Source organism: Chiloscyllium plagiosum, unplaced genomic scaffold (genome assembly GCF_037043375.1).
Source record: "Chiloscyllium plagiosum isolate Xiang-an unplaced genomic scaffold, Cpla_swu_hap1 HiC_scaffold_4, whole genome shotgun sequence".
In the NCBI taxonomy this organism is placed as follows: domain Eukaryota; kingdom Metazoa; phylum Chordata; class Chondrichthyes; order Orectolobiformes; family Hemiscylliidae; genus Chiloscyllium; species Chiloscyllium plagiosum.
Genome location: NW_028270142.1, coordinates 52770519 through 52796961, shown reverse-complemented (window position 1 = coordinate 52796961; position 26443 = coordinate 52770519). Strand labels below are relative to the sequence as shown.

Sequence of the window (26443 nt, the reverse complement as noted above, 5' to 3'; positions counted from 1 at the left end):
CACATTCTCGCAGTGCCTGTGTGGGTTTCCTCCCACAGTCCAAAGGTGTGCAGGTTAGGTGGATTGGTCATGCTAAATTGCCCCCTAGTTTCCAGGGGTGTGCATGGGGAATGCAGGGTTACAAGGAGGTGGACCCACTTCGGAGGATCGGTGTGGACTCAATGAGCCGAATGACCTGCTTTCACACTGTAGGGATTCTATAATGACCTGTTTGGCTCCCTTGCTCAATGGTACTGCCAATTGCTGTGGTTTACGTCAAAATATGAAATGGAATTGTTAGCAGCAGCGAACAGAACAATTACCTCAAATTTGAAGGCATGGCAGTCAATCAAAAGAGAAACCAAATATAGAACTTTATTCATGCTTAGTTGTAGTTCCGCTGAAACTCTGTTGGAAAAGTAGACTGAGGAGTCACCTAATAGCAGTCTTCAGCATAGAGTTGTAGAGATGCACACATAATGAAAGGTTTTGTTCGAGTGGATACAGAGAGAATGCGTCCTCTTTTGGGGTGCATCCTAACCAGAGGCTGTCAATGCATGATAATTAGCAATGGTGGAATCTTAAAGGGGCCTGAACAATGTGGACTATGGTGAGATTTGTGACAGAATTACATGAGAGGTCCAGCAAGGCTTACCTCAACATCAGGAAGGGGAAGCAGCTTGCTCTAACGTTTAAATGTCTGTCATGAGCCAAGGCAAGATTCTCATTAGGCAGCAGCAAGCTGCAATTAAGGGGGATTATAGTTTATTAATTGTGTAACCCACCTCATTAATATTCAGCTTAATACTGACTAAAAAGCTGCAGAAAGCTAGACATTGAGAATTCTCGACACTGAAGACAGAGCAGATACCTAGCGGTTTCTGTTCACCGCTGGCTCTCAGGACATGGTCCACGGACATGAGATGTCCACAGACATTGGCATATGTGATTTGGCAACCCCCTTAGAATCCTCATGGCACTTCTTCCAATCCACCTGCAGGGCGCTTTGAAAGGGCAGTCGTGTATTACAGGGAGCACTAGCAACTAGCGTTGTAAGATTGCAGCATGAACAGACACCCAGGTCACAGTTGGATCAAGCTGCCTCTCAAGAATGGACCCTAATCTCACACTGACCTGTATGCTTGCAGGCTTACCTTGCTTTACTATGTCTGTTAAGGTTTTGATCCTTCAACCAGAGATAAAGACTAATCAGTCCTTTCCTACAGGCAAGCTCTTTTGCATAGTCACTCATACTGGCAGCTTGTTATGTTTGTCAGGAGGGATTTCCTGGGGCTTGGATGATGTAATTCTGTACAGCAGACTGAGATGTTAACCTACAACATGTGCTAGCTGCCTGGACAGTAACACTGCACATTTATTCAACCAATAGCCATGCTTTAATATTGATAGAGGTTAGTCCTCAGTTCAGTGAAGGAGGGGCACGTCCCCAGGAGTGTCAGTCATTAGCACATCTAAGGGATTAGCCGCAGCCAGCTATCCACTCGGGCTAGTCACGGTTAAGGAATTTATCCAATAACTGTCTGGGGATTGGGAAATGGTCAGTCCTGTTGAGCCATCACAAGCATTCATGGGAATCGTATTTCATCAGGTAGGGAGCTGCAAGGATATCGGTCAGGGGTCCACTCAGTCATGTCTAGGAGCTGCGATAAACTCAGTCATAGGTCTGGCGTGAATAGAATCCTGGGGCAACTCGCATTGAGGAAAGTGCAAGAGTGACCTGTAAAAGCAGTCATTGAGGAACTGGGGAACGGGAGTAGTTTTCCGAGGAGAAGGATGATGATACTGGGGAGGGTGTGGTGATACTACCGGGGAGGCTGATTCTAATAGATAAGAATTGGGTGCAGCAGACCATCATGGACTGTACAACACTCTTGATGCCAACATTTAATTTGCATTGTACAATGTGAACTGCAGTCTCTATTTGGTTTGTTTGTGTCCCCTTTTGCTGGCTGTAAATAAAAGTTCATGTTTGGAATTGTCTGATTGCTTGTCTGTATCTGATGCTCCCCTACTAGCCAATGAAAAAGTGTGGGACCACAGTGAGCATTGGGGACAGGGTAGTGATGCTTCAGAGGGTGTTTGGACGCGATGTAGCTAAGGACAGGTAAACGCTGTGGGCCGGTGAGAGAATGACATTATACATTCAAGGGAGTCTCATCCATGAGCTCTGTGCCATGGGCAGCATGATTTTGTGGCGTCTGTGCCATTTGGTTGACAGTGAAAGGCAATGCTGGCGTGCCAATACTTGTCCATGTACACAGCAGCCATTTTAAAGATACCAGGAATGGGCTGCTTTTTGGTTGCTATCTGCTGAGTGGCGAGTTATTCTAGGATCAATGCTTAGTAAGGTAGGAATAGAATTGGACAAAGAGAATGTTGCAGAGGCTGGGTAGGTAGTTAATAAGGTGAGTTTGGTACGATAAGTGACATATATCATTGTGGTGAAAAGCTCTCCAAAAAAAACTTGATACTGCTAGCACTTAGCCAAAACAAAAATAAATTCAGCTTCAAAAAATCCAATAGTGATTGCAGAAGGAACATCTTTACTCAACAACTTGGAGGAGGTGAAAGAGGGAGGGGAAGCAAGAGAGACATATGAGGGAGAATCAAATGCAAGGTTACAGTGGTAAATTTAAATGATGAAAGAGGAGAAGAAGCCTGATTGGAAACATCCACATGGATTGGATGTGCCAAATTGCCAGTTGCTATACCATCTGTCCTTTGTAACACTATTCCATCTAGACATGAAGGGGAGTGAAGACTGAGAGAACATGCACTGGGGGAGCTTGACCCTACTCATTCAGGCTGCTTCTAATGTTGCAATTTCTTTTTTGTAAAATGCCCCAAGGCCTCACAAGCTGTTTATTGGCTTGTGCAGACTGCTCATCACCTCTGTTTCAAACTTTCTTCATAAAAAGAAAGGACAAAATGCATCTCTTAAAGCCATGGTATTTTCACATTATTGGTGACCACCTCCATTATTTTATTGCTGACCAACTATAGACCAGAAAGGTAGTAATTGACCAGGTTGAATTTGCCCTGGTGTTTGTGTACAGAATGCACCTGGGCAATTTTTTACGTTATTGGGCAGATGTCACTGTACTAGAATAGCAGGAAGGAGCATGGCATGTTCTGGAGCACAGGTTTTCAGTACTATTGCCAAAATGGTGTCAAGGTCCATAGCTTTTGCAGTATTCAGTGTTTCCAGTTGTTTCTTGATGTCACGTGGAGTGCACCAAATTGGCTGATTACTGCCATCTGTGATGTTGGGGACCACTGCAGGAAGCCGAAATGGATTATCCATTCAACACTTCTGGCTGAAGTTATCTTTTACCGGGCTTCCACATCATTGAGGATAGGGATATTTGTGGAGCTTCTCCTTCCAGTGAGTTGTTTAACTGTTTACTCATGACTAGATGTGGCAGGACTGCAGAAATTAGATCTGAGTTAATGGTTGTGAAGTCACTTGTCTGTTATTTGCTGCTTATGCTGAATGCCTAGAATGTAATACTGCCCAGTAGTTTCACCGGTTAACACTTTATTTTTAGTCATGGCTGGTGCTGTTTTTGGTGTGTCCTCCTGTATTCTTAGTTGAACTGGGATTACTCCCCAGCTTGATTTTCCAGACCACAAGGTTGCAGATTGTATTGGTATAATACTATTCTGCTGCTGCTGATTGTCCATAGTGCCTCATGGATGCCCAGTCTTGAGCTGTTAAATCTGTTCAAAGTCTATCCCATTTAGTATGATGACAGTGCTACACAAGTCAATACACAAGCCTCACTGACATGGCCAGCACTTGTCGGTCATTGATATTGATTAATGGAAGTCAAGATTAGAGTGGTGCTGGAAAAGCACAGCAGGTCAGGCAGCATCTGAGGAGCAGGAAAATTGACGTTTCAGGCCTTCATCAGGAATGAGACTGGGAGCCTCAAGGGTGAAGAGATAAATGGGAGGGGGGGTGGAGTTGGGGAGAAGGTAGCTGAGAGTGCAATAGGTGGATGGAGGTGGGGGTAAAGCTGATAGGTCGGAGAGGATAGAGGAGCGGATAGATGGGAAGGAAGATTGACAGATGGGACAGGTCATGAGGATGATGCTTAGCTGGAAGGTTGGAACTGCGGTAAGGTGGGGGAGAGGGGAAATGAGGAAACTGGTGAAGTCCACATTGATGCCCTGGGGTTGAAGGGACCCGAGACAGAAGATGAGGCGTTTTTCCTCCAGGTGTTGGATGGTGAGGGATTGGCGATGGAGGAGGCCCAGGACCTGCAAGTCCTCAGCAGAGTGGGAGGGGGAGTTGAAATGTTCAGCCACGGGGTGGTGGGCCTGACTGGTGCAGGTGTCCCGGAGATGTTCTCTGAAGCGCTCTGCGATAAGGCGTCCGGTCTCACCAGTATAGAGGAGACTGCATTGGGAGCAACAGATACAATAAATGACGTGTGGAAGTGCAGGTAAAACTTTGATGGATGTGGAAGGCTCCTTTGGGGCCTTGGACGGAGGTGGGGGGGGAGGTGTGGGTGCAGGTTTTCCAATTCCTGCGGTGGCAGGAGAAGGTGCCGGGAGGCGAGGGTAGATTGGTGGGGGGCATGGACCTGACCAGGTAATCGTGGAGGGAGCGGTCTTTACGAAAAGTGGATAGGGGTGGGGAGGGAAATGTTTCACTGGTGGTGGGGTCCACTTCTAGGTGGCTGAAATGTCAGCGGATGATGTGATTTATGCGAAGGTTGGTAGGGTGCTTTGCTTCTTTATAGCTTACCTTTTCATGTTATTGTTTGATGTTTGTTTAGGGAGACATTGGTGCACCAGGACTACCAGGTCTTCCAGGGCATTCAGGCTCAGCTGTGAGTAGTATTCAAATTTCAAGTGCAAATTAATGCATTTGATATCAAATTTTGTGTAATTATAATTCTTTAAATTATAGGTTTCTTTTAACATTCATGATGATGTTGCAATCCTAAGTTTGGATCTATGTGTTTGAAAGAATTGGAAAGTATTCATTATTTATTTATTCATATTATTCTTATATATAATTATTGAAACAGTTCCAATAAATTATTTCCTATAGTTCACATCCATGTGATCAACAGCATTAGATATTTCATTTGATGTTATATTAAGAGCAGACAGTGAGAATAATGCTAAATGACATTCCTCGTACTGATTCAGGTCAATTTTAATGGGTTATGTGTAGTATATAAATAAAAAAAATGTGCTTATACATTCAGTTTTTGTAAGACAACACTTCTCAGTTTAAATGCGATTGCTGACAGTGGTTTTAAAAGTAACCATTAAAACCTTGCCTTCATTTTCCTGAGCTTCAAATATAAAAGTTGGCAAGTTATGTTAGCTGTATAAAACTATGGTTAGGCTGCATTTGGATTATTATGTACAGCTCTGAACACAACACTACCAAAAGGATGTAGATGCTTTGGAGAGGGTGTTGAGAAAGTTTACCAGGATGGTGCCAGGTCTGGAGGGTTTTAGTTATGAGGCGAGGTCGGATAAACTTAGATTGAAAAGACAGAGGCTAAGGGGCAACCTGGTAAGAGGTCAACAGAATTATGAGAGGCATAGATAGGGTGGATAGTTAGAGGCTTTTTCCTAGGGTGGAAAGGTCAACTACAAGAGGGCACAGGTTCAAAGTGGGAGGGGGAAGGTTTAGGGGAGATGTGCAGGGAAAATGTTTCACACAGAGGGTGGTGGGTGTCTGGAACGCACTGTCAGTGGAGGTGATGGAAGCAGGCACATTAACAACATTTAACGTGTATCTTGATAGATACATGTACTTGAGGTGAACAGAGGGATAGAAACTACATATGAGCACTAAGTAGTGGGTCTCAGTAAAGATTGGGAATCAGTGAAGGGCCTGTTCCTGTGCTATATTGTATTGTATAAAATAGAAGACTACAACATGAAGGCAGGCATGATAACACCCAAACTCTTATACCTCCGTTCTAACACACCCCAAGTCCCATTCACCCAACATTTGTCTGCTCACTGGCTCGTAATAGGGCAGTACCCCAATTTTAAAATTCCTATCTTTGTTTCCAATTCACTTCATGGCCTCACCTCTCACTATCTCTGTAATTCCCTCCAACTCCCAACTACATTCATCTAATTCAGGACTCTTGCACATCCCTAATTTTAATCACTACTCAGTAGGTGGCAGTGCCTTCAGTTGACAAGGTCCTAAGTTCTGGAATTTCTTCCTTCTTTCTCTCCATCTTTCTGTCTCATGTTCCCCCTTAAAGACAATTGCTAAAAGTTGCCTGTGTCCTTGTCTGGTTAGGTGTCAAACTTAATTTAAGTTGCTCCTGTGAAATACCCTGGGATAATATACGTATGAATGTATGAGTTAGGAGTAGGAATAGGCCCTTAACGCTTACTCAATAAGATCACGGCTGATCTGATTACTTCACAATCCCCCCAATCTCTTTATACCTTTCATCTCTCCGCTATGCAAAATATACTGTGGATTTATGTGCATGTGCACATCATATATATATATATATATATATATATACACACACACAGACAAGCTGTTTAATCACTCATGTTTAAGCAGCTCTCAACTGGTACTCTCCCTGTGCCCTGAATCATCCTCTGATTTTAATATTTATTCATTATTTTTAAGAGATATAGTGGTGTCTGCCTCAGTCACTCGTTTGGCAGTGTTCCCTGAGAACAAAATATTTCAATTTCTCAGCAACGTTAGTGAGATTTAACCAATCCTTGGATGATAATGGGATAGTGTAGGGGGATGGGCTTAGATTAATTCACAGGTTGGGTCGAAGGGCCTGTTCTGCACTGTATTATTCTATGTTCAATTTATGTAACATCCCAATGATCTTAAGGCTGTCGTAAAACATTTTACAGTGAAGAGATTCCAGGGAACAGTCATATCCAACTCAAAACATTAAAGCGGTTTCTCTCTCCATAGGTGCTACTGGACCAGCTGAGTTTCTTTGGCGTTTTCTGTGTTAGTTTCAGATTTCCAGTGTCCGCACAGTATTTTGCTTTTATTACAGCAAGGACCTTTTTTGAATTTCAGTCACTGCTATTATGTCAGAAACACAGCAGCCATATTGTACACAGCAAGCTCCCCGAAACAAGAGTGAGGTCATGCTGAAATAATCTATTTTAAGTTGTTGGTGGAAAGACTCTATGACTCTATGTATATTGATAAGGACAAGAGGAAGATTTCTCATATTCAGCTTTGAAGTAATGACCATATGGGATCTTATACGTCCACATCAGAAGGTAAATAGGACCTTGATTTAATGTCTTTTCCAATGTTGCAATACACCATTTGTACTCCAACAGCACTTTCTGCAAATATTTTTTCTCTCCTGACACACCTTGTCAATTTGAACAATAATTTTAAATCAACAAATTCTTATCATTGACCTCCTCCAAACAGAGGAAATAATCTTTACTTATTCGTTCCATCAAAACCCTCCCTAATCTCAGTAATCCGTATTGTGTCTCTTCATCGTCTCTTCAATGGTAGTATAGTGCTCATATGGCAAGATTGTCTTCTTTGAGTCAACTCTGGCTCAACTGGTAACACTCTCATCTCAGACTCACGAGGTTGTAGCTTCAAGTACCACTCCAGGTCTTGGAGCACAAGAATCCAAACTGCTATTCCAGTGCAGGACCAACAGTGAAACTGATAAGCCATTAAACTGAGGCCTCTCCACACCCTTAGGAGGATAGAGGGAAAAAAAAATGCCATGCCATTATTTCAAAGCAGAACAGGAGAGTTACCCCTGGTGCCAAGGCCAATATCTTTCTCTCAAATAGCATCACAAAAATAGATGACCCAGCCATCATCTCTTGCTGTTTGTAGCAGCTCAATGTGCACAATTGTTGCGTTTTCCACAAGACAATATTGATTAACTGTCATAAGTATCCCATTGACTGTAAAGCACTTTGAAACATCTGGTGGTCATGTATGTTTTTTTTATTAAAAAATTATCATCTACAACTTCCAATCCACAGCATCACCTTGGTCAGTTCATGCTTTAGCCTTGCTATGGATTTCAAGTCCATTCTGTTAAGGGGCAGCAGAAAATTTTAAATAGTCCGTATGTATAAAGGTGGAAGTGAGTCCATAGCAGTGCCTAGGAATGATCAAAATGCATACTTGCTCCCCATAGCCTAAATTACGCAGTGAAAGTTACCTTTCAAGGGCTTTCCCATTGCTGGTATTCAAGGAACTGATCAGTTGTTACCCAGTCCAGCCTCTTCTACATTTTTGGATATCAGTATTTCCCAGTTGCATACCACAACTATCTACTTTACTGTCGGTCGTTTCTACTGTCCTCATTTCTAAGCATTGGGCTATGGATTTCCATTGGATTGGTACGTACTCACGGGCAAAATATTGCAATGATTTGCCATTGTTTTCTGCAGGATAGTTGACCATAAAGCTGTCTTCCTTTTACCATCTATCTTTGGGTATATTGGGAAGTTTAAAGGCTGATAATGAATTGGTTGCTTTACAAAGATACCTTCCATGGTCAATAAGTTCTGGTGCAGGACTCAAACGCACCCATCCAGAGAGAGGGATATGATGACATTGTCTCAAAATCTCCACTACTTTAATGTATACTATAAAAATAGTGATAGCCTCTACTTGCTCCTCCTTGACTTCTTTTAACAGTCTAGACTGCAGTCCATCACACCCTGTGATTCATCAATAAGCACTGCAACCTTTTTTGAAGCAAATAAAACAATTTCTAATTCATTAAACATTTTCTGCTGAAAATTTACAACTTCCCTGTTAGCTCTTCCAATGCCCCTGTGTACATCTCTATATCACTTTCTAGATTTCTTATTATCAGAGATTTCATTAGCCTCAGATGTATAATGAGTGCATTTTAAGTTCCTTCTTAGATTTGAGCTCTTTAGTTTTCCACAGAACTCTATTATTTGATAAGAGCACTCAACCTTACCATTTGGCAGTAAGTCTATTTTCTAATTTGTCCATCTTGTTTGAGTTTCTACTTCTGTGTACTCAGGTGGATCACTTCACTAGATTTTTTATCTGATTATTAAAGGCCTAATCCCTTTTTATCTTGTAGAACTTTTTCTTTTCCCAACCCTACACCTTAAGTTTGACTCTGCTTTTCCACACTTACAATGAATCTCATTCTGTTCTGGTTTCCCCTAAAACTGGAAAATAGTAGATTTTTTTTAAAAAAGTCATGCATATGTGGTTTAATTTAGAATACAGTATGATTAGTGGTGGGTGTAAAATATAATTTAATGAGCTACATTACATAGTTCAGAGCTAATTGAATTTTTAATCAATTAATATCCAGTTTAATAATAAACCAAACTCTGTTAAAGAGGCTTTTATTAAATATTTAGTAAAATGAGTAAGTTTAGTGCGGTGATTTGAATTTACCTTTTCGACTAAGCCTGTCATAAAGCAGTACTCCAGAATGTTTTTTGAGTTAAATTACAAATGTAACACCCAGAAGATTATAATGTGTGGTAAATGCAATGTAAATGATATGTATAGCAAAGGTAATCTTCTTGCCAGAAATACATTAATGTAGTCAGTTTAAAACTTCCTGTCCTCATCTATTAGCATTGACGATCGCAGGAGCTCTCTTTAACCATGGGATTCCCAAACTGTCATGCCACTACTACAATGAGGAGAGCAGGTATTCCTGGCCTAGCTTTTAATCTAAGAGAATTCAAATACACAGTGGCCTGTGGAGTGTACAGATCCAACTTGTAATTCTTCAGCTATCCTGTGATCAGTTGATATATTTTTATGCTGAAAATATATCAACTTGCATGCTGAATAATGGACTGAACTTCCAGATTTTGTGTTAGTGTGCTGACAAGAGAGATGCATGGCACCCAGTCCATCAATAACTTTTCTCGTGTAATCTTTCACTCTTTGCCTTAATCATTTTACATCCAGCCTCTGCACTCCCCTTCTCTTGGAAACACACTGCAGGAAAGGTGGAACTGTCACTAATGTCAGGAAATTCAAGCATTCAGGCCACTTACACCAGCGGCACACCATTTCAGATTGGAATTGGTCCTTCCTCTGTGTTGCTTGAGAGCACATCCCAGAAAGGGAAGCTGACACTTCACTTTGCCAACAGGGTCCTTGGGCTGCTGGTGGATGCTGGGTGGTGAAGAGGTGACAGTGTTTTATTCTGCTGACCAGCAAAATAGGTCACACAATCAGTCACAGCCAACCTGCACCAAGATGGCTGGCCAGATTAGTGCTGTGCCATGGGTCAAAAGCAACACATGGTACTGTAGGAAGAGGACCGTTAAACTTCTGCATTCTGCCAGAGTAACTGTCACCATCTTCTCCGTCTCACTTGAGGGCCTCAACTAACTTCTCCACACACATCTCACCAAGGCTCATGTATTGCAACTCTTGCCATTGCATGCATCATGTCTACTCAACGGTTCTAACCCACCTCATATATACAAGCCATGGAAATCTAGGTCGAGCGCACCCAGTGTCAGCCAACTAGGTGCATGGATCTGCACTCCATCACTTTAGCCATTGGTGCTCAGTATCAGTGGCAAAGCAAGAAAGGGACGAGAGATCTTGACCTCACTCCAGGTGTCTCTTGTTCAAGGGAGATAGGTTAGTGACTTCAGGTACCAATAGGGAGAAGGATCTACACAAATTCAAGGCTTAGGGGTGTCCTATCGGCAGTTCACATGTTCAATCTCCCTCATAACACTGATCTGCTGAGAAAAGCTGCACAAAGCATTGCCTTTCGCACTGTCCTAGAGAATGCTCAAGCATGTGAGGGCAGCATAGCAGTTAACACTCACTCGGAAATATTGAAGGCTAACTAATGATGGATGGATCAAATGGAGATGCCTCAGGATTCTTCTCAATCTGCTGCCTATCATGAGGGACTTCCCTGCACAGTACTCAGACATGATATGCTGGTTGAAGCCTTAAGAGCCATGAAACGTTAGCAGCCTGCAATGTTAGTGCACTGTCTCACTGAATATTTTTCCTGCTGAATTTAAGAGAAAAAGCAGCAATGTGTGGACACTTGAAAATGTGATCACCCACAGATATGAAGCATACAATCAGATGGATAATGAAACATTTATTCAGCAACAGAAAAGGTGAGAGCCTTTCAGCAACAATATAGGGACCATTTGTTCTTTGCACTAATTGCTTGCCATTTAACTGACAATGTTAAGCAAATAGAGTTAGTTCTTTCTGGTTTCTCACATTAGACAACACATTGCTCTATGATGCTCTCATGGACGTTACTCCAGGTCAATGTACTGCTCCTTGCTTCTCAGCTTCATCCTCAGAAGATTTCTAACGATCCCCCATTTCTCCTGCATCCAAGAAATTCCACCCCATTTGTCAGCTCCAGCTGTGGTGTGTACAAGTAAGGTGTCAGTGCAGTACTGCACTGCAAATGCATGGAAATGGGGCAGTTGCTCCTTAATGGTGAGATTTTGAAGTCATTGTTTAAACTTTAAAGCAGCAAATTTATACTCAATGAACAAAACTTCTAACATCTTCATTCTTGCCTTATTCTTCCAATTTTCTCATCATTGCCTATGGTACTCCAGGCAGGGGAAAATTCCACCACTATGTCCCAGCATGCTTTCAGAATCAAAACCCATTTTCCAGGACATTGATGGTAATGGATGCTTATGACTCTGATTGTCAAAGACAAGTAGTTAGGTTCTCCCTTGTTGAAGATGATATTTGCCTGGCACTTGTGTGGTGGCACGAATGTTACTTGCCATTTATCAGTTCAAGCCTGTATTTTGCATTGAACTTGCTGCACATGAGTATGTTGTACCTATTGAATATGTTGTACCTATTATAGTAAGCTCTGAATTTCATTTCAATGGAAATGGGAATCATGCAGTTTGGAACACACAAATCCAGTTTTACACCCATCTGCTGCATTGAAAATCTAGTCCTTTATGTGTAGCTTGTATTTTAACTCTGCACATTTTGGCATCCCAGTGCATATATTTTTAATTTGTTGCTGGTGTATAGGTGACATGTATATTCATCTCTAGTTGCTGCCAAATGATGGTGGGCCTTCATGTGGAGCAACTTTAGTATGAATGGAGTGTCACAAGAAACAAATAATTCAATATATTAAACCCACTTAATTTTGTGCTTGCCAGCATAAGTATTTGTCAATTTTGAGGTTGCAAAGGGTTGAATTTATCAGCATGAATTACATTAATCATTCATTATTTCTGTCCAATATTTAACTTGTATGACAGAGCAGTAGCCAAGAAATAGTCCCCAGTTTAATAGGAGCTCAGATTTGTTTTTTTTACACTTGCAGGGTTTAAGAGGAGAGCCAGGACTTCCAGGCCAGACTGGCCCAATTGGGATTCCTGGAGCAAAGGGAAATAAGGTAGGGATTTAAATCCATGACTGGGCTAAACATGAAGTTCACATACTGTTCCAAATTGCATTCTACCTTCTGAATAATGTATTTGTTTGAACTTGAACGAACCCCAAATTTTGACCAAACCAACTCCATATTGATTTTGGCTTATAAAATCATTGCTTACAAAAACGGTTCTTCAACTGGAATAATAATGTTACAAAAAGGAATTAAAATGAAAGTATTTGTTAATGTTTGTAAAATGACAAAAATCATTGTAGCAAAAGGTATACCCACATTTTTAATGAAAGCTTGTAATATCTTAGTTTTACCACTTACATATTCACACTTAACACTTTCATGTTATATAATATTATTTTACAGGGTGAGCCAGGAAATCCTGGGAGGAAAGGGAGCCAGGTATTAATTACTTCCTCTCTAATTGCTGTTTTAAGTAATACTAATGGCATCTGGCTCAGAGAAGTGGGACCATTATTGAACATTGTAGAACCATAGAGTGAGACAGCACTGAAGAATGCCTTTCAACCCATTGTGTCCATGCTGGCTCCTTACAAAGTAAATTTGTCCCTCTCCTCATAGACATGAAATTTTTTAACTACTTCAGGTATCTATCTAATTCCCACTTGAATGGCAATTGAATATGGTTCCATGACTCCTTCTTGCATTGTGTCCATATCATAGCACTGGGTTTATTCTAATCTTGTTTCTTTTTTCTTTGCTGATAATCTTGCATCCATGTCTCATGCTTACTAATCCTCATGACACTGAAAATGTGTTGAAGCTCTTTAATACACTGTGCAAATCTGTCATTGATTTTGTTCGCATTTTCATTTTTCAATGGATCCCTCCACTCTCAATTTAAGCTTTGCCATTCTCCTTTGGAAAAGTCCAATAGCAATATCTGATTTTGCAACTGATAAAGAGAAAGCAGAATTATTCATTTTGCAACTGATAAAGAGAAAGCAGAATTATTCACTTTGCAAGTCTTTCTAAGACAACAGAAGAAGTATGATGAGTAACCATGGTATGTTCAGTTCAACTCCAGGATTAGTGGCACATTAATTTGCTCCTGCCATAATTTTAAAACTGTTACTTTGATTATCAACAAATATGGAATTAAATGTGGTATTTTAAGTATCCTGTAAAGCAATGACCATTGTATCATGGAATGGTTACAGCATTAAAGTCAACCATTTGTCTAGTTCTGTCTGTGCCAGCTATTTCTCCAATAACATTTTAATTTGTTGGGGGTCACCCTGTTTTTTACTCATTATTATGCAGTTCTCTTTTAAAAGCCTGAATCTGCAGCCACCACACTCTTGGACAACACATTCTTAGTTCTAACCACTCACTGTGTAAGGAAACCTTTCCTCATGTCACTGTTGCTTCTTTTGTCAATAACCTCACATCAGGATTTTCTAGATGATTATTCAACCCACCAAGGACAGTTTCTGCCTATCTCCTTGGTCATGACCTTGCATAAATTTGAACACTTATATTGAATTTAGATTAGATTCCCTACAGTGTGGAAACAGGCCCTTCGGCCCAACAAATCCACACTGACCCTCCGAAGAGTAACCCACCCAGACTCATTTTGCTACATTTACCCATGACTAATGCACCTAACAGTATGGGCAATTTAGCTTGGCCACTTCACCTGACCTGCACCTCTTTTGGATTGTGAGAGGAAGCTGGAGCACCCGGAGAAAACCCACGCAGACATGGGGAAAATGTGCAAACTCCACACAGTCACCCGAGGTTGGAATCGAACCCAGCTCCCTGGCACTGAACCACTGTGCCGCCCAAAATGTTCTCTTCTCCAAGGATAACAGCAATAGCTTTAGAAATCAACCCACGTAACCAAAGTTCCTCATTATGGGACCATTCTCCTGAATCTTGTTTCCACTCTCTCTAAGACTGTCTCATCACTTGTAGCACATGGACGACTGAATGCCTGATGAAGCATTATTTATTGTTAGTGCTGTAAACTTGGTTGTTAAATGTGACATTGGAATATTTTAATCTAGTGAATCAATTTTTGATTTAGATGAAAGTTTTCCCAAGACAGGATGAGTTTTTATTTTTGTGATAAAATCATGAATCAATTCTTTGATAAATTTGCTTGTAAATAAGGAGTGACTCTGTGATTTGATATTGTTGGCAGAGAGCTGTACCCAGGGGAGTATACTTGAATGTAATAGTATTATGTATTTTCTCATCCAGGCTGAGAAAGGCAAAGAAGGAGCCCCTGGCTCACCAGGGCCACAGGTAATCAAAAAGAAATGTTTGTGCGCACGGAATATATACTTATGTCACTGTTTGCAAATGTAATTTATTTTCATGAAAGTGTTTCATTAGTAACCTGCTGTGTTCACATTTTCTCAGGGAGCTATTGGTGCTAAAGGAGCAAAAGGCGAGGTAATTGTCTGCAAATTAACCAGAATAAAACGTAATTATCCTTTACTTTGCTGCCTAATACTTTCCTATCAAAATTACTGTCCGTTGCCAACTTATATATAAACGTAGCTGTTCCCTTACAGGCAACCTGAGGCAGACAAATTGAAGCAGATTTTCTATCTTTTCCACATCCACACTCCATCATGGCTCCTAAAATGCATTGCAAACACAACTGTAGTGTGAAAAGGCAAACATCCCAGGCAAAGTTACATAATGTTACATAAGGCTACACATGTAGCCTCAGCAGTGGGGACTTGCTTCAATTTTGATTGGTGGGTAGGCAATGCTTCATTATTATTGGCTGGTGGGCTGCAACTAGAAATCAGATGGTTCAGAACAGCCCATCAGCTCCAGGTCACCTCAATACTGGATAGGCAGCCAAACATGGAAACCAAAAGAAGTTAGATATATGGGAGTGGTGGAACGTGGGAGCAGGGCGGGATCCTGGAGTGGCAGTGACATAGCTGGTGTTGTGAAAGCCAAAGTTACACTTTTGCCCTTTCTCACCCCTCAAATGTATCTGCAGATCCCACCTTGGCTGGATCTCGAGTGGATACTGGATGGAGCATAGCATCCTTGTGAAGGGATTAGGCAGGATAAATAGAAGCAGATTATTTTAAGTGTTCCAGGTGCCCTGGACAAGAGAACTCCAGCTGTGACTCAATAGATAACAATCAAAGATCAGAAGGCTGAAGATTTAAGTCTGTTGCAGGGATTTGAGGACATAAATCTACACTAATATTCTACTGCAGCACTGAGTAAATGCTGTATTGTTGGAAATTCCATCTATTGAATGAGACATTAAATGAAGGCCCTTTCTACTATACCAAATGGTAAAAGATCCTATACCATTAATTTAATGAAAGAGAAGCAAAGTTCTCTTTGGTCAATGTTTATTTCTCAAGCAACATCATGTGACGCATTGTCTTGTCATGCTTGAATTGCAATTTGTAGGAGCTTGCTGTGTACAAACTGGCTGCCTCATCTCCTGCATTAAAGTAACAACAACATGGCAACACTTCTTAATTTGCTTAAATCACTTTGGAACGCCCTAAACCGCACAATAGAAATGCAAGACTTTCTTTTCAAGATTAAATGCAAGATGTTTGGTATAGATGTTTGGTGGAACAAAACATTTTGCAGAGAATGAAGTGAGGCTGTGGGATGTTAAGTTTGAAACAAAGGCCATCGGAACATTTAAAAATAACATTGATATCTGATTGAAGGAAAATACGCTTTTCACTGTGCCATTTTTGCCAAAGAAGTAAGTTTTTACTAAGTGCCTTTTTGTTGCCATCCTAGTGACTAGTGAAAATGACCTCTAGATGTTTCCCTCTGCGATATGATTCTTTGTCACAAACCTTTGTTGAAGCAGCATCCATGAGGAATTCTAAAAGAAAAGTAATTGCTTAAAATCACGAATATGAAAGGTATGAAGAGAAGGTTGAACAGAGATCAATATGTTTCATGTTATAGACATTGTCTGGATCTGCTGTGGAATCAGAACATGTCAACCTGTGCATTCTTGCACCTATCAAAATGCCACAACATTATGTAACTTTGCCTGGGATGTTTGCCTTTTCACACTACAGTTGTGTTTGCAATGCATTTTAGGAGCCATGATGGAGTGTGGGTGTGGAAAAGATAGAAAATCTGCTTCAATTTGCTATACAGTAGCTCAGCTTCTTTCCAGCATTTAAAGCCCTCACCAGTAGCAACCCCCATCCCATCCATATTCCCCTCAGATTTCCCACCTGCCAACTTCATTCCTCCCATATATCCCACATAGACTCTCGCCTGATATACATTGGGTATTGTCCTCAGGAGCTATGCAGTAGCAATGGTAATTACTTTAAAATTATTGAGAAAAATAAGCCATTGACAGTCTAATAACACGCTGAATTCAAACCCATTATTATAGATACTGAAAATAAACCAAACATGTGCTAGTGTGTAACCAAAAATGTAAATTTTCAGTTGCCTATTAGGTATATAAGCAAACAAGAAGCCATGCCAAAGACATTTTCTGTTATCCCAGTTTCTTAAAGTGTCAAATCATTCCATACGCTAAACTGAGGCCAATTGAGCTATTGAAACCCAATCATACATTCATAGTCGTTTCAGCTGTCATTATAATCCTTACAGTGTGGAAACAGCCCCTTCGGCCCAACAAGTCCACACCCTCTGAAAGTAACCCACCCAGACCCATTCCCCTACCCTATATTTACCCCTGACTAATTCATGTAAACTACAATCTCTGAATGCAATCCACCTAACCTGCATACCTTTGGATTATGGGAAGAAACCGGAGTAAACCCACACAGACATGGGGAGAGTGTGCAAACTCCACACAGACAGTCACCCGAGGCTGGAATCGAACCCCGGTCCCTGGCATTCTGAGGTAGCAGTGCTAACCACTGAGCCATTGTGCCATCCTAACAAAAGCTTTCAGCCATATTGTCTGAAACTGACAGAAAAGAATGGTTTAATTTCCCTTTCAGGCAAATTGCCTCTCAATCAATGGAAAGCAATAGGTACAAATATATTTTTTAACTTACAAAGGCAGAAATCTGTAATAGCCAGAGCTAGTGGTTAGTTTAAATCACAGCACAAAAAATAATACAAGCAGAACTTTATTTTACATTTTTAGTATATATTATGGCACTTCAAAGGAAAAGGTAATGGAAATTGTTGCACATCCACAACTGTTGGTCAATGCAAGACCCACTTACCTTTGCAAGTCAGGGCCCTAGGATGAATCCCTGCCATAAAATAGTGACATTTGAGAATGTCCAAACAGTTACATTTTAATTTTACTTAGTATCTGGCTCCTCAGCAGGTTTCCCAAAGGTCATGAACTTAAAACAGAGGTTTTATTTTATATATCACAGCTTTACAAATCCACACCAGTATGTGAAAATTACGTGTGGGAGGAAATGCAATTTTCTTATGGCTGGTGGAATGGGACCTCAATCACTGAAGATTTACATACGTGTTTTACACCCTGATCTTCCTGAGCTATGAAAACACCACATGAAAGGAATGATGTATGTTCAGGAAGTTGTTCTTCCAGCAAAATAATTATATCACCATTTCATGACCCATTTTGCACTTCCATTGGGCGATGAACATTTGACACCTGATGTCAAAATGGCTACTTTCGGTGCAAAACAATTTCTGTGTGATTACTGGACTCTGACATTAGAAGATTATCGTATGTGAAAGGATTGAGTAGCATATTGTGTGTACTCTCGAGAAGAATGAGAGGGAGTCTTAGTGGTTTTGACAGGGTAGATACTGAGAAGCTGGATGGAGAATTTACAATGAAGTGTCATAATCTCAGGATAAGGGATTGTCCATTTGGGACAGGGATGAGCAAGAATTCCTTCACTCAGTATGAATCCTCAGAATTCTCAACGCCAGGGGCTTGTGACTGCTCAGGTGTTGACTTTATTCAAGACTGAGTTCTAAAGAATTAAGGGACATAAGGATAGACTGTCAAGCTGGTGTTGAAGTAGAAGTTCAGCCATATGGCTTACTCTTCCATTTCTTGTGATATATCTTCAAATGTAATGTGTGCACTTTTCTTGTATGTAACTTAGAAAGGTAATGTGGGACCATCTGGTGAGAGGGGAATTGGTGGCAAGAACGGAGAACCTGGTCTAATGGGCCCGATAGGACCTCGTGGACCTTCAGGTCAGGAAGGCCCATATGGACTGCCTGGTGTTCCTGGACTTCCTGGGAAACCTGTAAGTGCATTTAGAATACCAGTTTAGTGAATTAACTTTTTGAGGCATATAGGATATGCACATAACATTGTACATTAACTCATCTTTGTTATATTAAGGCAAAGCCTGTCACGGATGAACGGGTAATGAAACTTTGCAGTGACATGCTTCGCAGTGAGTACATATAAACTACAGTCTCACTTCTTGAAATAGAACTATTACAGCTTGACCGATAGTGCAATATATTTTTTCACTCCTATTTCCAAGTCATTGGCTGAATACTTGAGGCAAATAAACTGCTCGGATTATGGGCATAGGTGAGGTGATTGGAACTGATTGGATAATTCTACAGAGAGCTGGAATGAATTCAGTGGACCAAACAGCTGGAATGATGCTCCGGTTCTAATAAAGCTGTCGAGCATGGGTTGCTAGAATTTGCTGAACATTTCCGTTATTATACATTATTATATACTTTATTATATACTTTATAGCTGCTCTTCATGTCTAAACAGTTGACAACCATGGAACTTGTAACACAAGAGACAAGTCCTGTCCCTACTCATTGCCAGTACATTCCCTGGGTGGGGGTAAAGGAGTAGCAGACAGGATCTGGCATCCTGAATATGTGTGCTTTCCTTAGGCCAGTGCCACCTTATTGTAGGATTTTCCTTGAAATCAATAGGGTATAGAGAGTGTTGAACACATTAATACTGCATTTTTGCTGAATGGTGATGTGCAGTGAAAACTTTTAAATACCATCTTATTTTCTGTCACATGTGATTCAGTTGGTATCACTCTTGTTTCTGCATCACAAGATTCTGAATTCATGTCTGACACTCCAGTGTAGTACTGAGGGAGTGCTGCACTGTCAGAGGCACTGTTTTTCAGATGAGAAATTAAACCCCTACCTTCCTGCTTGGATGGATGTCAATGATGCTGTTTTGAAGAGCAGGGGAGCTATCTCTGTTTGATATTCCAATCAATATCAATCACTCAATGAACATCACTTAACCAGGTTATCACAATGGTGACAATGTCGGAGTTTGCATGTGCAAACATGTGTCCCACATTACAACATGGATTACACTTCCAAAATATTGCATCCCCATAAAATGCTTTGAAACATCTAGTGATGGTGAAAGGCGCGATGTAAATATATCCTTTGCATTCAACTATACAGCTCAGTTGCCATCATTACTTCAAAGCATGAGGCCCAGCTGTCAATGTGAAGGAATTAAGGGAACACCTGGACAACCAGGAATGCCAGGACAGCAAGGACAACGGGGATTACCTGGCTACCCAGGCAGGGCAGCCAGACGAGGATATCGAGGGCTACCTGGTGTACCTGGACTACCAGGGATGAAAGGTACAATAAAGTTCAGGAAACCTTTCCCATGGGGCTTTGTTCACAACACAAGTTGTTCCAATACTGGCTTTTTTACAACTAAATAGTGGCGAGGGGTAGCAGATTCAATATTTGTTTTCAAAATGGATTTAGATGTATAACTAACGAGGAGAAAATGCTGCAGGATATGAGAAAGCAGCTGGGGGGATAGGGCAAATGTATTTGGCAAATGAAAATCCCTGAGTCTAGCTGATAGCCACTTCTGTCCTGAGTTTAAAGTGATTTGTCCATCACTTAGCTTGCAGAGAGGATACTCCTGGGTAATGTGCAGCATTGTTTGTGTGTCTTTACAAGTGCATAAAGAGTTTGTAATGAGGCATCAGCGATCAAGGTTGCCTGCACAGGAGCCCTGGTGTGTTCTGAATCTGTTTAGCAAGAATGTCTCTTGTTTAAAGCCTGCCTTTGACATACAGGATTTGTCAGACAAAATTTGTTAGTGACTTCCAGTATTTCCATTCCTTGAGCCAAAGGATATCTGCTGATGCCACTCATTTGTTTCAAGCTCAAGGCAATTTCCTAAGCAGCTGGTATGGTAATCGGGCAAGCATTCCTTACCATACTGGTAAAGGAAAAATAGATCTGTCCAGGGCCTGTGTATGGAAGAGGCGTTTAACCTTTTGTGTAGCCAATATAGGGTCTACACTTGTTTAAAGTCCCTTTCTCCGAACTCATTGTGACTGTGCTAGGATAATTACTTCTACTTGCAGTGTAAACGGCTATCCCAAAATGGGAGGTCACAACCAAACAGGTATGCCTTATAAAAAGTACTTGCCCGAATTTTGGTTGAACATTTACTGGCCCAAGCTCAGACACCTTAATCCTTTCCTCCTCATTCCCAATCATATTCAGTGCTCTCCTACAATACAGAAATCTGAAATTGAATTAAATTATTTTTACTGACAAACTGCCTGTGATCACTGTACGGACATCTGTAACTTGCTGATTTCATATATATAATGTATGCAATCCAATGTTCCTCAGACCAAGCCTGCTCTGTACGGCATCTTTCCAATTTCTAAACTGTTGTTTTCCTTAAACTATACTGGGATGGAGAGAACCGTACAGTTGGGACGGGTTCCACCCAAATCAAGCTCGGACCAGAGTCCCAGTGGAGAGGATAAATAGGGCAGTCATAGAAACCTTTAAACTAGTGAATGAGGAATGTTTGCAGGAGGGGTGGGTGGTGTTGGGAAGTGAAAACCAGTTAAAAAAAGGTTCACTAAGAGGCAAATGTTCCAGTTGCCAAAAAACCAACTATCGTAACTTTATAGAGTAAGGGACAAGACTGAAATTGATAAAAAATGCAAACAAAAAGTAAAGAATCTGGGAAATGAAGAAATACAAAGGAAACAAAGGTTCATAAAACAGGTATATAAAGTATACCCAGAAAGAAATTTGCAACCGTTTTCAAAATCAACACAAAACTGTTTTCAACTACTTTAGGATAAAGAGGATGGTTTAGAGTAATATGGACCCTTACAGTATTCTGACTTAAAATAAGGAAGTGCCAGACACATTAGAAATTACTTTTCACCAGTGTATACTATACGGAAAGAAGAGAACAAGCTGGGCCTTTCAGGAAATTTGGAAAAGGTACTCATCAAATTTAACAAAGTCAAATTAATAGTAATGGAGAGAAGGATGGCATGAAAGAGTGAAAAGTTCCCAGGACTGCATGATTTCATCCCGGGACTTCAAAGAAAATAGTTGTTCTGGGTATGGATTTTAATGGTTTTCTCAATTCAAAAATTAGATGCCAGTGCTGCTTTACTATTTAAGAAATGAGCGAAGACAAACCAGGAAATCTTGTTGACGTAATGTGTGTCGGAAAAATGAGTTGAGTCTCCACAATTAAATATGGAATAACACCCTCACAGTTTTCACAGATCACAGAAAGCCAGCATAGAATGTGTCAGTTAGGGGTCACAATACTGTCAGTCAGGGGTACAGTTCACACATAGTCTGGGGGTTTGGTCACAGTCAGTCAAGAACCTGGGGCACTCACCATCCAGAGATTTGTCCAAATGTAGTCTATGGACTGGGCAACATTCTGTTCTGTAGGGCCATTAGAGCAGACAGGGCAACTATGTATCGTCAGTCAATGAGCAGCAAGTAAACCGTTCAGGTGTCTGGTCAGTCAGGTCTGGGGCCTGCTTATGGAAATCAGTCCAAGGTCTGTAGTTCTGAGAGTCATTCTGTTGTTAGGGAGGGTGCAGGAATATATTCGGGGGTAGCAGGGAGATCACCGCCAATAAGGTTGGGGAAGATTATAGGGGTATGATGGGGAAACAGACACATTTGTGGAGGTGGAAACAAGGACAAGAATATGAGTTAACTCAAGTTTGGGGTATATGGAACAGCATCAAAGGGCAGAGGCTATAGGAAGGTGGATTATTGGCATTGACCATCACTATGACCTTCACAAGAGGGGAGTGAGTCATCATTAAGGTGTAATATCAGGAGCAGGGAAGACAGTTGAAGCTGAAGTTCCATGTGATGGGTCTCCACATTTAGGAGGGCAATATAGGTGGAAATGAGCTGTCAGGGTACAGAGGGATGAAAGGGATCATGGAGGCTCAGGGTGAGGTACCTGGTGACCAGGCAGAGCTATTGCTCATGGTGACCATCGTGAGCTCTGTTCACGGCTATCACTTGCCATTCTTTAGATGTGTAACGGTTGGGACAATGCCCAATGGATGAAGTTGATGTCAGTTTGATGGGTGAAAGTGCAGGATTCACATCCCCTGGACATTAGGATACTGAAGCAGAAATACGTGAAGTGTTGTTTGCAAATTCCAGCTACATTTTCTTTGCAATTGCTTCTTCACACATTTGTAATGTATGCAGAGTGAATGTGCATAGGCTTCAAATGCTAGTCAGAGGCAGATTACAACATGCCATTGGTGCTAGCCCAACTTACATTGTCATCTCAATGACGCAGAGTTAGTGAGAATAATTTAAAAGGAGGTGCATGTTGAGCAAAGGCACTCCATAACTTGTAGAATATCAAGGAGAACATCACTCCATCAAAAGTCATGTAGTATGATAATGGACTCTACTGAATTCAAGAATATGTTTCACGGTTGAGGTGGGTCTGGGATAGGAAGGGAGTGGAAGTACAGCAGGCACTTCCTTTTGATCAGCTGGTGCCGCAACTTCACCCAGTTTTTGCCTATGTTATGGCCAGGGCCACAGTGGAGTAGACAATAGGGCTGCTGTAGACATGTTTCTGCTGATAGAACCTGTCTAGGGGGCCCTCCAGTATAATCAGACAGAGTGTGGAGCATTATGCTGGTGTGCTGTGATCTGCACAATCACAGCAGGCAATGAGGTGATGTGATTGACGCTGAGGGAATGGGAGAAGGACGAACATATTAAGTTGGAGGATGCTATCCTTTTGCTTGACAAAACCTAGCTGCAGTATGCTGTACAAGCAGACAGGACCTGATCAACACCTGGATCTGGTAGATGCACATTTGAGTGTAGAAGACCATCAAGGACTGTCAGCGTCACTAGGCCAGCATATGGTTTGCAATTTTGAGTGTGACCTGTACCCTGTATTGGTTTGTGTTCTCTTTTTCTGTCTGTAAGTTCATGTTTAGATTTGTCCCCAATTGCTTGCCTGTATGGTATGTTCCATGACTGGACAAATACCAGATGAGGGTATCCAGAGGGCATTAGGGACAGAGTAGCTATGACGTAGGAAGAGTATTACAAAGGGACAGAAGTAGGTCATACAGTCCCTTGAGCCTGTTCTGCCATTCAAGGAGATCCTGGCTAACCCATGGCCTAACCCATGACCTACCTTTGACCCATATTCCTCAATATCTTTGCTTAATAAAGATATATCTATTTCTGATTTCAAACTAACAACTATCAACCTTATTTGTGGAAAGAGTTCCAAACATCTACCACCCTTTGTGTGTAGAAGTGCTTCCTAACATCGCTGGCCTTAGTTTTTAGGATATGGTTGAGAGTGTGATGCTGGAAAAGCACAGCAGATCCGGCAGCATCCAAGGAGCAGGAGAATTGACATTTCGGGCATAAACCTTTCATCAGGAATGACACTTTCTCCTTTTAGAATATAGTTACTAGTTCTAGAATCCCCAGCTGGTGGAATTAGTTTATCTTTATCCACCCTATTTTTCTCTGTTCAGGTGGGATAGATTTCAGGACAGGAAAACTATACAACCTGGTGACTACAGTTCCACAGTGACTAGGCTAAAAGAATGGGGCTATGTGTTTTAGGGAATGTCAGTCATGCTGGCTATGCCCCATTAGCAGCATGACTTTCTAGCTGCTGTATCATGCCAATGCCAATGAGTGGTAACACCAGATTGCCAGCGCTTGGCCAGGTGCATAGCAGCCTTTCAAAGATAACACAGGCACAAGGAATTTGGTCATTCAGCAGATATCCAGGGAGTGGTGAGTTGCTGTGGAATATTGCCTGGTGAAATGGGCATAAAATCAGATATGAGGAGCACTGTAGGACTGGGTTAAGTCATCAATGATGTTCATTTCCTAAGCTATGGTGAGAAATCTCACTTGGCTGTATATAGTCTTCTCTTCAAATAAAGAACCTACTTTGTTGTTTCACCATCCCCCATGTGTGATCGGTATTTTTCTGTGGGATGTGGAAGTCACTGGCTGGCCAGCATGTGTCGCCCGTCCCTAGTTGTCTTTGAGAAGGTGGTTGTGTTTACATCCAAGAGAAATCCAAAACAGCATTGGCCTGGGAGAGAGTACCACACTGATACCTGGTCTGCAGGGTTAAATTAGGATAATAAACCTCAGAAATTAGGAGGTTAGACAGTAATTTGAAGTGTAGTTTGAGATATTAAAGGGAAAACAAAGGGTGGATAGAACAAAACTAGTTCCATTAATTGGGAAGTCTAGGACTAAGACATATGGCCTAGACCCACTTCATTTAGAAGTGAAATTAGGAAAATATTCTACATATGCTTGGACCTCTGTTTTGCTAATGGCAGTTGATGCTGGAAAAATCTAGGGATAGAAGGCAAAAGCAGTTATTTGAAGCTAGGCCACAGATCAACTATGATCTTATAGAATTGACTTGAATTCTCAGGATTCTTTGCTCCTACATTAATTTTTATTACTCATTCCAAATTGCTACCATTGTGTGACATATGAGGAACATTTCGGACAAGTAGATGAGGTGTAGTTCAAGTGGTGCAGTACTGCTAAAACCAATCTTCCAAGGTTCTCATAATGATGTCTTGACATTAGCTATTATTTTATGCCAATTTCTGCAATAAATTGTCTTAAAATTCATCAATATTTTTAGGTGAGCAGGGACCAAAAGGAGCTAAAGGCATGAAAGGTGAAGAGCATCCAGGGTTACCTGGCCCGCCTGGTCAATCAGGTGAGGTTTAGAAAAACTGCAAACAATTAAAACAAAAACACAGGTAAGGTGATGGAGTGTGCTTAGTGTTCCAACATATTATGCTAAGTGTTGGTACAGAGTCAGATCATGTCTGACTTTCCATAAGATGAATTTTAATCTTGGAAGTGCTTTCATTAGCAAGCTAGCCACTGATTTCCAGGTTATTTTAGCATAGAGGCAAAATCAGAAAGTCGAACATGCTTAGCTGATGTTATTGTGATATGCTGAAAATGTGTTGCTGGAAAAGCGCAGCAGGTCAGGCAGCATCCAAGGAACAGGAGAATCGACGTTTCGGGCATAGGCCCTTCTTCAGGAATGAGGAAAGTGTGTCCAGCAGGCTAAGATAAAAGGTAGGGAGGAGGGACTTGGGGGAGGGGCGTTGGAAATGCGATAGGTGGAAGGAGGTCAAGGTGAGGGTGATAGGCCGGAGTGGGGTGGGGGCGGAGAGGTCAGGAAGAAGATTGAAGGTTAGGAAGGCGGTGCTGAGTTTGAGGGATTTGACTGAGACAAGATGGGGGGAGGGGAAATGAGGAAACTGGAGAAATCTGAGTTCATCCCTTGTGGTTGGAGGGTTCTTAGGCGAAAGATGAGGCGCTCTTCCTCCAACCGTCGTGTTGCTATGGTCTGGCGATGGAGGAGTCCAAGGACCTTTATGTCCTTGGTGGAGTAGGAGGGGGAGTTGAAGTGTTGAGCCACGGGGTGGTTTGGGTTGGTTGGTCCGGGTGTCCCAGAGGTGTTCTCTGAAATGTTCCGCAAGTAGGCGGTCTGTCTCCCCAATATAGAGGAGGCCACATCGGGTGCAGCGGATGCAATAGATGATGTGTGTGGAGGTGCAGGTGAATTTGTGGCGGATATGGAATTATCCCTTGGGGCCTTGGAGGGAAGTAAGTGGGGGAGGTGTGGGTGCAAGTTTTGCATTTCTTGCGATTGCAGGGGAAGGTGCCGGGAGTGGAGGTTGGGTTGGTGGGGGGGGGGGGGATGTGACGAGGGAGTCACGGAGGGAGTGGTCTTTACGGAATGCTTATAGGGGAGGGGAGGGAAATATATCCTTGGTGGT

At 41.6% G+C, this 26443-nt stretch overlaps 1 protein-coding gene across 3 annotated transcripts in view; it reads left to right on the top strand.

Annotated features, from left to right (window-relative positions):
* The window catches only part of LOC122549191 (uncharacterized), a 124840-nt gene that overhangs the window by 80572 nt on the left and 17825 nt on the right, over nt 1-26443 (top strand). For all 3 annotated transcript variants that reach the window (XR_015756958.1, XR_015756957.1, XM_087986253.1), the window contains exons 13-21: nt 4785-4838; nt 12327-12398; nt 12756-12791; nt 14616-14660; nt 14778-14810; nt 18452-18598; nt 18697-18751; nt 19758-19943; nt 25288-25365. Coding sequence is in view for 1 of the 3 variants with exons in the window: in XM_087986253.1 (XP_087842379.1) it covers nt 4785-4838; nt 12327-12398; nt 12756-12791; nt 14616-14660; nt 14778-14810; nt 18452-18598; nt 18697-18751; nt 19758-19943; nt 25288-25365 (706 nt within the window). In the remaining 2 variants the exon portion in view is untranslated. The remainder of the gene's footprint in view (nt 1-4784; nt 4839-12326; nt 12399-12755; nt 12792-14615; nt 14661-14777; nt 14811-18451; nt 18599-18696; nt 18752-19757; nt 19944-25287; nt 25366-26443) is intronic.